The following is a 13,255-nucleotide window of genomic DNA, read 5'->3' as shown; positions in this document are numbered from 1 at the left end:
ATTTTCCTCTTAAGGCCAACCATGGGCTGGCCTTTCCCTCTTTCCCATGTTTAGCCATGGCTGGCTGGCTGAGCAGTACCCTGTGAAGTGGACAAGGGACTGTAGAAGCCATTGAAGAGACCCACCTGTCCACCCACAGGACAGGCCCTGAGTGAGTCTGTGAGGTTTGAGAGTCAAGGGTGGGTGGGACCTAGACTGAGGAGAGCAGGAAGGTGTCTGGGCTGTGATTGTGCTAGGCAGAGGAAGCCTTGGTCCTCCTTCTCATGGCTGCCATCCTGGAGGGCAAGGCAGCCAGGAGTGAGGCGGGCCAGGAACTCTGTGCTGTGCTGAGGCCTGTATTTACCACCTGTTAGACGTAAACACACACACACAGTCTGCTCTAAACAGAGGCTTCCTTAAAATACTTCAGCAGCCGGGTGTGGTGGCACATGCTCCCTTCTTCGGTGCATAACAGCCAGAGGCAGGAGAATGGCACCTTAGAGACCAGTCAGAGCTGCATAGCAAGACCTTAGGTAAAAAAAAAACAAGCCAGTGACCCCAAACCATTGCCACCCCAAAACTCCACCAAATGAAACCAGGCTTGCATTCTGTGATCTTGACCTCCCAGAAGTTAGGCATACCGGCATGTGGCTGTAACCCCAGCTCTGTGAAGGCAGAGACAGGAGGATTCCTGGGGTGCCCAGGCCTGTGCACAGTAGACACTTGGTACATACACAGCGAGCAAGCCATGGACGGAGAAATCTCAGTCATATCTGTCTGTCAGTCACTCACGAGTAGGCCACTCCCGGGGGTACGCATGGTCCAGCTTGAGAGCAGGAAGGAAGGAAGGAAGTGAGTCCTGACCTGCAGGATATCTGTCCTCAGAGGGGCATTAGAAAGATGAGGAACGAGGATTCTCCAGCTAGGGCTTGGTCAAGGATGATCTCTGCAAAGAAGAGACGACATGAAGGCTTAGAGTATGTTTAAAAAAAAGGGGGGGGGTTGGGGATTTAGCTCAGTGGTAGAGCGCTTGCCTAGGAAGCGCAAGGCCCTGGGTTCAGTCCCCAGCTCCGAAAAAAAGAACCAAGGATGGAACCAAGAACAAAGGAGGGAGGGAGCTGGTGGAAGGGCAGCCCGTGCAAAGGCTCTGGGCAGCCCCAGTGGAGGTTTTGCTGGATCAGCGGATCCACTCAGCTGGGGACCAGTTCAGTTCTTTTTGCTCTTTCAGACAGGTCCTGTGAGCGTGAGGTAAAATGGGAGGTTGACTCCCTCAGGCCCCTCTGGGTCAGACAGTCTGGTTCCAGGGTGTTCTGCTGGGTCATCCGCCCCTCCTGTTTAGGCTCTATCCCATCCGGGTCTGATCTCCCAGTTCCTTTCAGGCTATACCAAGGGAGCTATTTCAGAAACCCCCAAAGGCAATCCAAGCCCTGGCCAGCATTTAGGAGAGAAAAAAAGCAGCCATAAGTGAGGGACTCAGGCATAAAAGCCGCCCAGACCCACGAACCCACCACACTAAATTTAGCCACTTTACCTCCAAATGAGGTGAAATTACAGGTTTCTGGTGGGCGGTGATGCAGGGTGACTGTGGCCAGACTGACTTCTGTTTATTCTGGCTTCACCTGGGGCAGAGGCCCAGGACTGTCCCCAGGGTCCCTCAGAGTCGGGGAAGCAGGTCCATGAGAAACCACCTTCAACTAGTTTGCAGGGTCCCAGCGGTACCAGGTGCCAACCACAGCACAGGCTGCAGGGGACAGAGAGAGAAGACGCTGGCTCACTCCTCTGGCTTCCACCACAGGTTTGGAAACTGCAACCTTATGTCTGCTCCTCCACCCAAGGGCTCAGAGCATGCTGACTGCTCACCTTGCTTCCCGCAGACGGCTAGCTGCCACAGAGGATCTCCTTGCATAATCAGGGCCTCCCCAGGGACCCCTAGGCCTGTCCCTATCTGGCAGCTTTGGGGTTAATGCCAGTCCCAGCAGAGGTAATGAGCCAAGGGGTCTCCAAGAGCCCTAGTTGCTCACCTTGCTTTGAGTTTTGGCTGCCCTCTGTGTCATGCCTGATGCAAACATCGGGAATGCTGGAATATCCCCAGTTCTCCCCATCCCAGGGCTTGTCAGAAGCAGCTTGTGAAGTCTTGAGCTGGACTGTCTTAGTCCTGGGAACCCAGCCCCAATTCTCTCTCTCCCTGGGGAGATTGAAGGATAACCTTACCTGGCCAGCCAGGAGGGGGCGCTGCTGGCCTCACAACTCAGTTGCTCTGTGGCCAAGGCCCTTTCCAACCCTGCCTCATTCCTGGATCTTCCCTCCCCTTCACTGCCGGTTCTTAGATGGAGGCCTCATCAGTTCCCCCCCGGGGAGGTGAGCACAGCTTGGCCCCAGTGTCAGACACAGGACCCAGCGTGCCCGGTTCAAGTCCCAGCTCTGGGGTTTCCTGTCAGTGCTCTCAGAGGAGCCACCCACTGTCCCAGCCTGTTTCTTTTGTTTTGTACTGTTGACTTGAGACAGTGTCTCTGTAGCTTTGGCTTGCCTGGAAGTCACAGAAATCCTTCTGCCTCAGCTTCCCAGGTACTAAGACGACAGTGTCAGTTCCCTTTCTTTTTAAGGATTTGTTATTTTGTGTGTGTGTGTGTGTGTGTGTGTGTGTGTGTGTGTGTGTGTGTGTGTGTGAAAGAGAGAGACAGAGAGACAGAGAGACAGAGAAACAGAGAGACAGACAGAAACAGAGACAGAGAGCAAGTACATGTATGCAGCACCATGTGCATGCAGGAGCCCTCAGAGGTCAGTGAGAAGAGTCTGTCAGATGCCCTGGAACTGGAGTTACAGGTGGTCATGAGCCATCATGTGGGTGTTGGGAACTGAAACCAGGTCCTCTGTAAGAGCAGCGAGTGCTCCTAACCATTGAGCCATCTCCCTAAGCCCAGCCTCAGTTCTTTATTTGAGAGTGTCATGACAGCACTTGGTTGGGAACTATGGACCATGGTAAGTGATCTAGCCTCAAGCAGGGAGCAGGTTGTGGGCTGAAGGGTCTGTGGTGTGTGGAAGTCACAGGGGGTGTTTCTGCAGCAGGGCCCAGGACACTGATTGCAGGACTCGGGGTGTGGCTCTGTGAGTAGGGTGCTTGCCTAGTGCCCTCAGGGCTGGGCTCAGCACCGCATCAAGCAGGTATGTATGTGGGTGCTGGTATTCCCAGGGGTTACCCACCCTGGCAGGAGGATCAGCCTCAACTATATAGAAAGTCCAAGGCCAGCCTGGACTACGTGAAATCCAGTTTACATGAGGAATAAAATCAATAGGGTGTCCTTTAGTTCTGAAGTGGCTGAGGTGACAGTGGTGACAGATGCATGCGGCCTGAAAAGAGAGATGTCCCACCTAACCCTCCGTCTGCCCTTTGCTGGTTGGTCTTTGTGTAGGCTGCTGCTTGGGTGACAGAGGGTAGCCTCAGCCTCTCTGGTGGGTCTTAGTTCCCTGATGATGAAGTGGGGTCTAGGAGGAGAGCAAGTCCCACCGTCCGTCTGTGGTGACTGCAGTGTCCAAGGACTCTGAGGACAGACGGGTCTGACCCCAGCCCAGAGCTGGAGACTCCCAGAGAGGAGATCCCCAAGAAGACTGCCCCACAGAGGTGACTGGGGTCAGAGGGTGGGACTGAACGGGAAACCAATCCACACGGCCAACTGCAGAGTAAGATGCAGGCCTCTGAACTGCTGTCTCCTCAGAGCCCCATTCCTTGTGAGATCAGTGGGGTTACAGGGAATCAAGTACTGGCCTGTCGGGGGGCCTCAGCCTCCTGTCCCTAACCCTCAAAGGGACAATGGCTGTTGCTGTCAGAGACCAGGACTGCTCAGTATCTGTTATTACTGAATGAAGGCTTTGGAGACCCCCAGGGTGGCTATTCTCCTGGCTTCCTCTTCCCCTGGCCCAACAGTGGGAGAAGGTGGCAGCCATCCTGGACTGGGCTGAGGGCAGGAGCCTTGGTGGGTTCGTGACACCTAGCAGAGTGGGGACAGCACAGGCTGGAGTGTTTATAATTCCCACTGTGGCTTACTGAGGCCAGGAAGGGGGTGCCAGCAGTTCAAGTGCCTCACTGAGCTGGCGCAAGCCAGTGGCAGGGGTGAGGGGTTCTCTGGTGTGTGTGGGTGGGTGCAGTGTCCCCAGTGGTGGTGCTTGGATGCTAGGTGAGACACATACACGTCTAGGCTCCAAGCTGGCTTTGTCACTTCTCCACTAGGGTCCACAGAGGGTTCTCGCTGTGTCTCTGAGCTCAATTTCCCTGTCTGTTGAGTGTAGCCATCAGCTGAACCTATTCCTTAGAAGATAGCGTGGACTGAGTAAGAGAATGTATCTGCGACGTTCACCACAGGGCTTCACAGCTCACTTTGCCTCAGTGTGCCCATCTGTATGCAGGAAGAGCAGTGGCCCACTGGGCAGCATCAGCAGACTGACTGTCTCCTTCATTACAGCAAGTTACTTGTATAGACCTTATTACTTTTAGGGCTCTGGTCCCTGAGTCAGTTGTACAGTGAGTCTTTAACACTCCCACCATCGTCGCCGCACATATACACACACATGCAGGTGACTCCTGGCATGTCTTGTTCATAGTCCCTCTGACAACCACTGAGCCCATTTTACAGCTGAGACCACGGAGGCCCAGGGTGAGGCTCTGACTGGAGCTGAGGTTAGCTCTGTTCTTCCTATGCCTTCCTGAACTCTGTGTTGTGGGGTGGTGCTGTGGGGTCGGAGGCAGATGGGAAAGGTTTGAAGAACTGCACAGGAAGGCAGAGGTATAGTGTGGGCCTGTGGACCCCGGAGAGGGACAGACTCTAAAGGAGATGCGAGACCAACACCGGGCAGCTGTGAGAGCTGTAGACAGAGGCCCCAGCACTGAACCAAGGTTTGGAAGTGAAAGAGATGGGGTGGGGGCAGGGTTCCAATACAGCGAAGGAGGGAGATGTCTGTGGCTGGTGTGCGGGCAGTAGGGTCCCTGAAATCCTTAGACGGGCGCTTCCCTGGCTAAGGAGCAAAGTAGGAAGCAGCAGCAACAGAGATTTAGGCTAGATATGAAGAAGTTTCCGACTGTCTGTGCTAGAAGATCCAGCTCAAAGCGCCGGGATCCCCAGGGATGCAGGGACATTTTTCCATTCTGGAGATGGTTTGGAAAAAAGAGAAGCCAGCCAGGGCTCTGTGGGCTGGCCTCATTACAGCCTGGATCCGAGACAGGCGAGGCAGGCAGCGTGTGGCAGCCCTTGGTATCAGCTGCCTCTCGCTGCTGTTTCATGGCTACCTGTAGCTTCCAGCTACCTTTGCACAGCAGGAAGGCCAAAATCCTCCTAGGGGGACCTGGCTCTCTGGGGACCTGTGTTCTGTGGCCTCTTCACTTCCACCAGGAGCTGCAGCCCTGCTCCGTTTCTGGGTTAGGGCTGGTCCTCTGGTGCCACAGGGCCTTGGCCCATGCTGTCTCTTTTCTTTTTTCTTTCTTTTTTTTTTTGTTCATTTTTTCGGAGCTGGGGACCGAACCCAGGGCCTTGCGCTTCCTAGGTAAGCGCTCTACCACTGAGCTAAATCCCCAGCCCCTGGCCCATGCTGTCTCACTCAGCATCCTGTGTGTAGTGCAGAGCCTGTATACAGTAGTTGCTCAGTGCTGGCTCTGTAGGAGCGGCCGCAGCAGGGCAGGAGAGAGCAGACTGCTAGTGGAGCTGGGCTCCACATTAGAATAAACAGGTCTGGCTTTGAACCCTGCAACAGACACTTGCCCCAGGCTGCCCTCGCATTCCCCCACCTCGCACTGCTGCAGCCTGCTCCCGTGAGTGGAAGCAGGACCAGTATGCTTGGGGCGCTGTCGCAGACTGTCCAGTCATGCTAACTTTCCTGTCCTCTCCTCACAGGCGGCAGCCATGTCTGTGCGACTGCGCTTCCTGTCTCCCGGGGAAGCCGGGGCTGTGGGGACCGTGGGCCGCAGCGCCTCCTTCGCTGGCTTCAGCAGTGCACAGAGCCGAAGGGTCTCGTAAGTGTCATGGGGATGGGGGTAGGGGGTGGGGGTGGCACAGAGCCCAGTCCTGCAGCCTGGGACACCAAACTATGTGGGGTATGTGTGTGCCTTCAGGAAGCTGTCATTTCCCACCTGCCTGCTTGCTGAATTTATCACCCGCCTGGCCAATCAGAAAGCAGGCTCAGAGAGGTGGACTCATCCAGGGTCACAGAGCAAAATGTCTTCCCAGTTGGCCTCAGCCTCCTTGGGGTGGGGTAGAAAAGAATGTTCTTCCTGTTTAGTAGCCTGGACATGGGGCCTCCTGTCCTGGCTCTATGACCTGAGGCTAGTGACTTCACCTCTCCGAGCCCAGGTTTCCTCGCTTGAATGTGGGATGGGTGTGGCTTCCTTTCTGGTTGTCAGAAGGGGAGCTGACCCAGGGTGTGGCTTTCTGTGTGAGGTGTCACGTGAGGTGCCTGGGTCACGTGAGCCAAGAGGACGAGGCTATGCCTGCTGCTCCACACCCCATGCTCCCTCCTGTCCTGATGAGGCCACCACCCCAGGGTCTAATTGTCCTAGTTAAGTACTGTGCAAGGGCCCAGAAGCCGCCTCCTGGTTGGTAGCTTGGAATTGCAAAGTCAAAGGCCCCAACAGTGCAGAGCCTCACTGGTCAGTCAGATGATCAACAACCAATTCCCACAATGCCACACACCTACACTTGTGCTTAAAGACCTCAGCGGCCTGCTCGGCCTCCCGGCCATTCAGTGGTATTGGGTTAGCTTGGCCTGTGCTCCAACCACTCACTCCTGTCTTCCAGACCCTCACACATGCTGTGTGTCCTGGTCACAACCACCCAGCAACTGCCCCATAAGGTTGTTTGCAGACCACCCTCTGCCCCTGGTCTGCCCCATTTGAACTCTGTCCAGAGGAGTGTCCTTTAGAGCTGAAATGCTTGTCTCAGTGGAGCACTTGGGAATCCTCCTTCCTCAGCAGACATCTGTAGAGAGAGACCCAGGCCAGGCCCTGCTCGAGTCTCCATCAGGAGAACAAAAGGAAACTATATCAAGTCAACTCAGCCATGGCTGGTACTGTGTTGGACCCAGAACAGGACGCAGAGAGGGGTGAGGGGGGTGGTGCCTCCCTGAGGGCCTGCAGGGCAGTGGCTTCATTCAGCAGGAGCTGATGATGGTGATGGGGAGTGGGGGTGAGGAAGACAGCAAGTGCAAAGGCCCTGAGGTGAGGAGGAGCAGCAAGCAGGCTATGGAGGAACACGGCCACGTAAGAGATAGAGGGAGCACTGTGGGGGGCTTGTCCTCAGTATCAGGGACCAGTGAAGGCTTAAGCAGAAGTTCTGGATGGGAGAGAGTTTGGCCAAAAACCCATGGTGATCAGTTGTCGTCACTGGCTTTGGGAAGATTGGTGCCACCATGAGGAAGACATACAGTAGACCCTGCATAAATGCTGTTGGGGGTGGCTACAAGTGACTCTGAGGAATCCAGTGCTACTTCTCAGCTTGGGCATCTGCATGGTGCCACTGCCTGGGTCTCCTTAGACCCCACCCTGGGGTCTGTGTGTAAGCTAGCCGAGGAGCACATAGCCTGAGGCCATCTCTGAGCAGATTCACTGAGACCCCAATGGCCCTGTGTAGTTCAGTAGGAGAGGAGGGGCTGCTGCCCACCACGAGTCTGGTGCTTGGCTCCTGGGACAGACAAAGCGCTCTTCCTAGCCACCTGGTGATGCTCACACGGTACATTTCCACCCTGCTGCTTTCGGGCCTCAACACCCCATATCCACGGGGCATGTCCCCTCAAGCCCCGTCAGGACTTCTGCCTAAAATTTCCAAGGGATTCCCCAACTCAGCCACCCCTGGAGGATGAAAGTGATTGGCCCAATTATAATAGCTGGGATCATGGCCATCAGCCAGGTACATGCAGTGTGGAGAGAAGTGAGCCCTGATTCTGCAAATGCCCGAGTCTTCCAGACCTGCTTGGGCATGCTAGAGGCTACTAGGTCTTAGCTGTTCTTGAGGTCCTGAGTGGCCCCCATCCAGCCTCAGCCTGGGCAGTCCCCTGTCTAAGATGCGGAAGGTTGCCTGTGGTAATAGGGAAGAGGCATAGTTGGGGGCTTTGCGAGTTTGTGTTAGATTTATTTTTAAATTTTTGTCTACCTGTGTTTTGCCTGCATGTGTATGTGTACAATATGCATGCAGTGCCCAAGGAGGCCAGAAGAGGGCGCTGGATCCCCTGGGACTGAAGTTACAGACTTCAGCTGCCACTTGGGTGCTGGGAATCCAACCCGGGTCTTCCTCAAGAGCAGCCAGTGCTCTTACCTGCTGAGGGGTCCCTCCAGCCCCTGCATTTTTAACTTCCTGCCTCTGTCCGTCTCCCTGGTGTCTGGGCTTCAGGCCTTCTCAGCTCTGCCCCTGATTCCAGATTGCTCACCAGGCAGGGATACAAAGGTGAGGAGGGGACCACACCAGCATGGGTAACACAAAATGACCCAGCGGGGATCCACGCAGGGTGGGGCACACTGTCCCGTCCCATCCCAACTCTTGGGCTAGCCAGGGCTTTCTATCCTGCAGATACAGAATTTACTTGGGAAAGTTATCTGATAGAACTTGGCACTAAGATGAAATTGATGGTTTATTTATTTCTTTAAAGATTTATTTATTTATATAAGTACACTGTAACTGTCTTCAGACACACCAGAAGAGGGCATCAGATCTCATTACAGATGGTTGTGAGCCACCATGTGGTTGCTGGGATTTGAACTCAGGACCTCTGGAAGAACAGTCAGTGCTCTTAACCACTGAGCCATCTCTCCAGCCCAAAATTGATGGTTTATAATAAAGCCATTTCCCGTTCCGTGTGTGTGTGTGTGTGTGTGTGTGTGTGTGTGTGTGTGTGTGTGTTGCTGACAGTAACCCTGTAGTTTCCACTGATAGGTATGGCACCCAGAGCAGTCCTCCAGGATTGTCAGGAGGTGCCTCTGAAGCCAGGAATGGGGGTAGGTCATCAAGCCTGGTTTTTAAACAGTTCCTGGGGACAGACTCAAAGACCTGTGGAATGGTGGTGGAATGAAGGTTCAAAGCACGCAGAGCTGAGCCTTAGCATGGTTAGGCTGTCCTTGCCCTCCACTATGGGGAAGGACCATGGACAGCCTCTTGATGTGCTGGCAGTCTGTGCAGCCTAGGGACTACCCTGCCTGGAGGCTGGGGAAGGTTCAGCATGTGCACAGGGCCCTGTCTGCTACAGAGCCTGCCCAGGCACAGCCAGAGTGAGGTTGAGGACAGTTGTGGCGGGCAGAGCCTGCTTGATTGCCTGTGAGCACTGCACGTGCCTGGAAGCCTGTCTGACAGGCCTGGGGCTGTTTAATATTTACTGAGTCCTCATGGGGCTGGTGACACATCCACTCCCAGAACTGCTCCCAGCCTGTGACACCAGCCGGGCCGTGCAGCACGCGCCTCATTTCACTATCCAGGCTGTGCTGGGCCAACCCTCAGAGCCACTGCCCTCAGAGGCTCAGCCACAGAGCTGGGCTCGGAGCCTCCGGAGCCCAGGGAGAGGCCGGGGGGGAGAGGGAAGGCCGAGGGGCACAGTCGGGGACTGTGAACCCCTTAAGTAAGCTGCAGCTCCACCCAGAGCCGCCTCCCACATCACTGTTCTCCGGCTGCCTGGAATCTCACCTGTCAGAACTCACCTGGCCCCTTGTGTGCAGTGTTGCCTGTCCGTGCTTGAGATGGCAACTTTATGGAGGGCTCGGTCCAAGAGGTGGGTGACATGGCCTTGGGGGAGGGGGAGAGGGAGTGGGGGAGGGGGGCCTTAGAAAGTCACTTTACTACAGCCTGTGTGAATGTCGGCGTCAGGGACTGGGCAATGGTGGAGTGCCCTTTCCCAGTCACTGCTGGGGGAGCCGCCTCCTTGCACACTGGGGGAGCCCCCCTCTCTGCCCACTGGGGGAGCCCCCCTCCCTGCCCACTGGGGGAGCCCCCTTCCCTGCCCACTGGGAAGCCATCCTCTCTGCCCACTGGGGGAGCCACCCTTCTTGCCCACTGGGGGAGCCCCCCTCCTTGCCCACTGGGTGAGCCCCTTCCCTGCCCACTGGGGGAGCCACCCTCCCTGCCCACTGGGGGAGCCCCCCTCCCTGCCCACTTGGGGAGCCCCCTCCCTGCCCACTGGGAAGCCATCCTCTCTGCCCACTGGGGGAGCCACCCTTCTTGCCCACTAGGGCAGCCCCCCTCCCTGCCCACTGGGGGAGCCCCCCTCCCTGCCCACTGGGAAGCCATCCTCTCTGCCCACTGGGTGAGCCCCACTCCTTGCCCACTGGGTGAGCCCCTTCCCTGCCCACTGGGGGAGCCCCCTCCCTGCCCACTTTATTCTCTTTCTTTCCCAGTATCAGGTTCTATCTGACAGGCTTGCTCCAAACTTCTCTCCAGCTCTGACAGGTTTATGGTCCCTGCTGTTCACCAGCCCTGGCCCCCATCTCCCAGAGAGACAGTTGTAACCCAGAGAAACTCCGTCATGTGTGCAGGGCCACCAGCTTGGTGGTGGGAGAGCCAGACACTGACAGCGCCAGCTGGTCTGTATCTCTCAGGGCAGGCGTCTGTCTCTCCTGGTCACATCTCTGTCCTGTCTCAGCCCCTGAAATGACGGTTGCTATAGGGACTCAGCAAGTGTCTGCTGAGTGACTGTCATGACCAGTCAAGGGGCAGGATTCATTATCCCCTTCCACAGGGGAGGACACTGAGTCAGAGTGGGTCAAAGGCCACTATGGGAGCTGTGGGGCTGGGGTACAGGCACAGCACCCCCACCTCCCCAATCCCCGCCCCAGGGTCAGGGTGGGTTGGTGTAGTGCTGGGTCGTCAGTTTCAGCGACCTGGGGTGTGGGATGGTCCCAAAACAAGGTGACAAGCAGACACGGCCTGAGTAAGCTGCATGTCTGTGTCGTGTCTCCCACCTGTGGAATGCTTAGCATGTCACCAAGCAGGAACCAGCCTAGTGGCTTTTCTCAGGGCAGAGGAGAGGGCAGAGCCATGTCCCTGTGCCCCGCCCCTCTGCCTGGTTCACTAACCCACAATCCTCTGCCTCCATCTGTGGACTGCGGTCCCCAGGGTACTGGACCACCCGGCTGCTCAGTGACCTCCTATCTGGATGGACAAGCCCTGAGCTTATGTTTTTTTTAAAGTGCACTTGAGATGCTGAGGCAGGAGAATTGCTGTGAGTTTGAGTTTGGGGGTCAGCCTTGGTGACACAGAGAGATCTTATGAAAGAAAGAAAGAAGGGAAGAAAGAAAGAAAGATCAAAAGAAAGAAAGAAAGACAGAAAGAAAGAAAGAAGGAAAGAAAGAAAGAAAGGCAGACGAAGGAAGGAAGGAAAGAAAAGAAGGAAAGAAGGAAGAAAGGAAGGGAGGAGGGAGGGAAAGGAAGCAAGCCGAGAGACATCAGAAAGACCTCCAGGAAGGCCAGGTCTTCAGTGTGTAGGTGGTTCCCAAAAGTCCAGGGCGAATGAGCCCCGGGGCAGAGGGCCATGTGACTAAACGTATCTAACAAATGAGACTATCTTTTTGTTTGTTTGTTTTGTTTTTTGAGACATGCTGTGGACACGCTGTGTTCTTGTTAAGGTAGGATCTCACTAATCAGTTCACGTTTTGCTCTGAGCCCCTGGGATCCTGGTTGTCAGGGCTTCCGTTGACAGGGTTGACTGTGCATGCAGTCAGTAATCCTCGGTGTGGCCTGGGCACCAGCAGCATAGATGGGCTTGGGAAGGGAGCAGCAGTGGTCTCAGGACCCATAAGCCCACTATGTTGAGGAGGGGTTTGCAATCTAAGCTGACCATTCTGTAGTGAGTGACCATTCTGTACCCATGCTGTGCACCCTGTGTCCTGTGCCCCACACCCTGCCATGTCCCCCTGTTCCTGGACCAAGGGTTGGGACTTGGCTCTTCCACCCAAATGTCTCTGTCCTCCTGCCCCATGGCCATAGCTATCCCTGCGTAGGGATAGAGCACAGTTAGCCGAGCAGAGACTGCCAGTGCAGGAGAGACACGGCTTGATGCAGTTCATGTTAGCTCACAGGTATAAAACACCCGCTAACGAGTGGCCTTCCTGTGCCAATCACAGAACCATTTCATGACAAATGGAGGCTCGGGGCACGTTGCTAGCACCAGGGAAACTGCTTTGACTAAAGAAATCAGGAGCTCAAATACACTGTTATCCCTTCTGTTCAGAAGCCCACAGCCATGGGTCAGGACGGAGGCAGGGTCTTCCCCTCCAGACTGCCCCGATGACCCTTCACGGTCCTCACTTTGCTCCACCTATGGCCTCTCCTTGCCCCTATTGTCCAGCGGAGAGAAATGAATGTGAGCAGGCTCGGCTTTCTCTGCTCTACCACAGTCCAGCGCCCAAGCCTAGGGAATGGCGCTGCCCAAACCTAGGGAATGGCGCTGCCCACTCTCAGGCTGGCTCTCCTTATATCAATTAAGGCCATCAAGACAACCTCCCCACCCTAGCCCCCAAGACATGTCCACTGACCAACCTGATTTGGATAAGTCCTCATCAAAACTCTTCCCAGGTGATACATGGTGTCAGTTTGACAGTTAACTAACCATCAAACCATTTTCTCTAAAACCACAAGGGAATGAGCAGAGCTGGGGGGTGGGGGGGTTATGCCTGAAGGAAGGTCACAGGAGAAGCTGGAGCTGAGCAGGTGCTTGTGTCTATACATATTTTTATTGTTTATTTATTTTATGAGTACACTGTCACTGTCTTCAGACACACCAGAAGAAGGCATCAGATCTCATTACAGATGGTTGTGAGCCACCATGTGGTTGCTGGGATTTGAACTCAGGACCTCTGGAAGAGCAGTCAGTGCTCTTAACCGCTGAGCCATCTCTCCAGCCCAGGTGCTTGTGTCTATAACTGTGACTTTTTCCTACCTGTCCTTAAGTTCCCTGAAATAACAACTCTGAGATTTAATATTTCATATATGTATGTCTAGGCTAGTAACCTCTGCTCTGTTCCCCAACTAGCTCATATCTCAATAATCCAACTTATTCTATTCTATGAGTGCCACATGATAGCTGGTTAGCTGGTTACCTTCTCAGTTTCATGCATCTGTCTCCTCAGAGTTCAGGTGACTTTCCCATGCCTGACTCTCAGAATCAATCTCTCTCTCTCTCTCTCTCTCTCTCTCTCTCTCTCTCTCTCTCTCTCTCCTCCTCCTCCTCCTCCTCCTCCTCCTCCTCCTCCTCCTCCTCCTCCTCCTCCTCCTCCTCCTTCTTCTTCTTCTTCTTCTTCTTCTTCTTCTTCTTCTCACAA

The 13,255-nt window shown here is 55.0% G+C and overlaps 1 protein-coding gene across 6 annotated transcripts in view; it reads left to right on the top strand.

Annotated features, from left to right (window-relative positions):
• The window catches only part of Ripor3 (RIPOR family member 3), a 75,165-nt gene that overhangs the window by 39,333 nt on the left and 22,577 nt on the right, over window positions 1-13,255 (top strand). For 3 of the 6 annotated variants that reach the window (XR_015684868.1, XM_087655281.1, XM_087655283.1), the window contains exon 2: window positions 5,859-5,977. Coding sequence is in view for 4 of the 6 variants with exons in the window: in XM_087655281.1 (XP_087511407.1) it covers window positions 5,868-5,977 (110 nt within the window). In the remaining 2 variants the exon portion in view is untranslated. Of the gene's footprint in view, window positions 1-5,858; window positions 5,978-9,342; window positions 9,712-13,255 lie in introns of those variants that run through there. The other 3 variants (XR_015684867.1, XM_087655284.1, XM_087655282.1) reach the window with 2 other exon arrangements.

The sequence above is a fragment of the Rattus norvegicus genome, chromosome 3 (assembly GCF_021556685.1).
Source record: "Rattus norvegicus strain SHRSP/BbbUtx chromosome 3, alternate assembly SHRSP_T2T, whole genome shotgun sequence".
In the NCBI taxonomy this organism is placed as follows: domain Eukaryota; kingdom Metazoa; phylum Chordata; class Mammalia; order Rodentia; family Muridae; genus Rattus; species Rattus norvegicus.
This window is presented reverse-complemented; position numbering and strand designations above follow the sequence as displayed.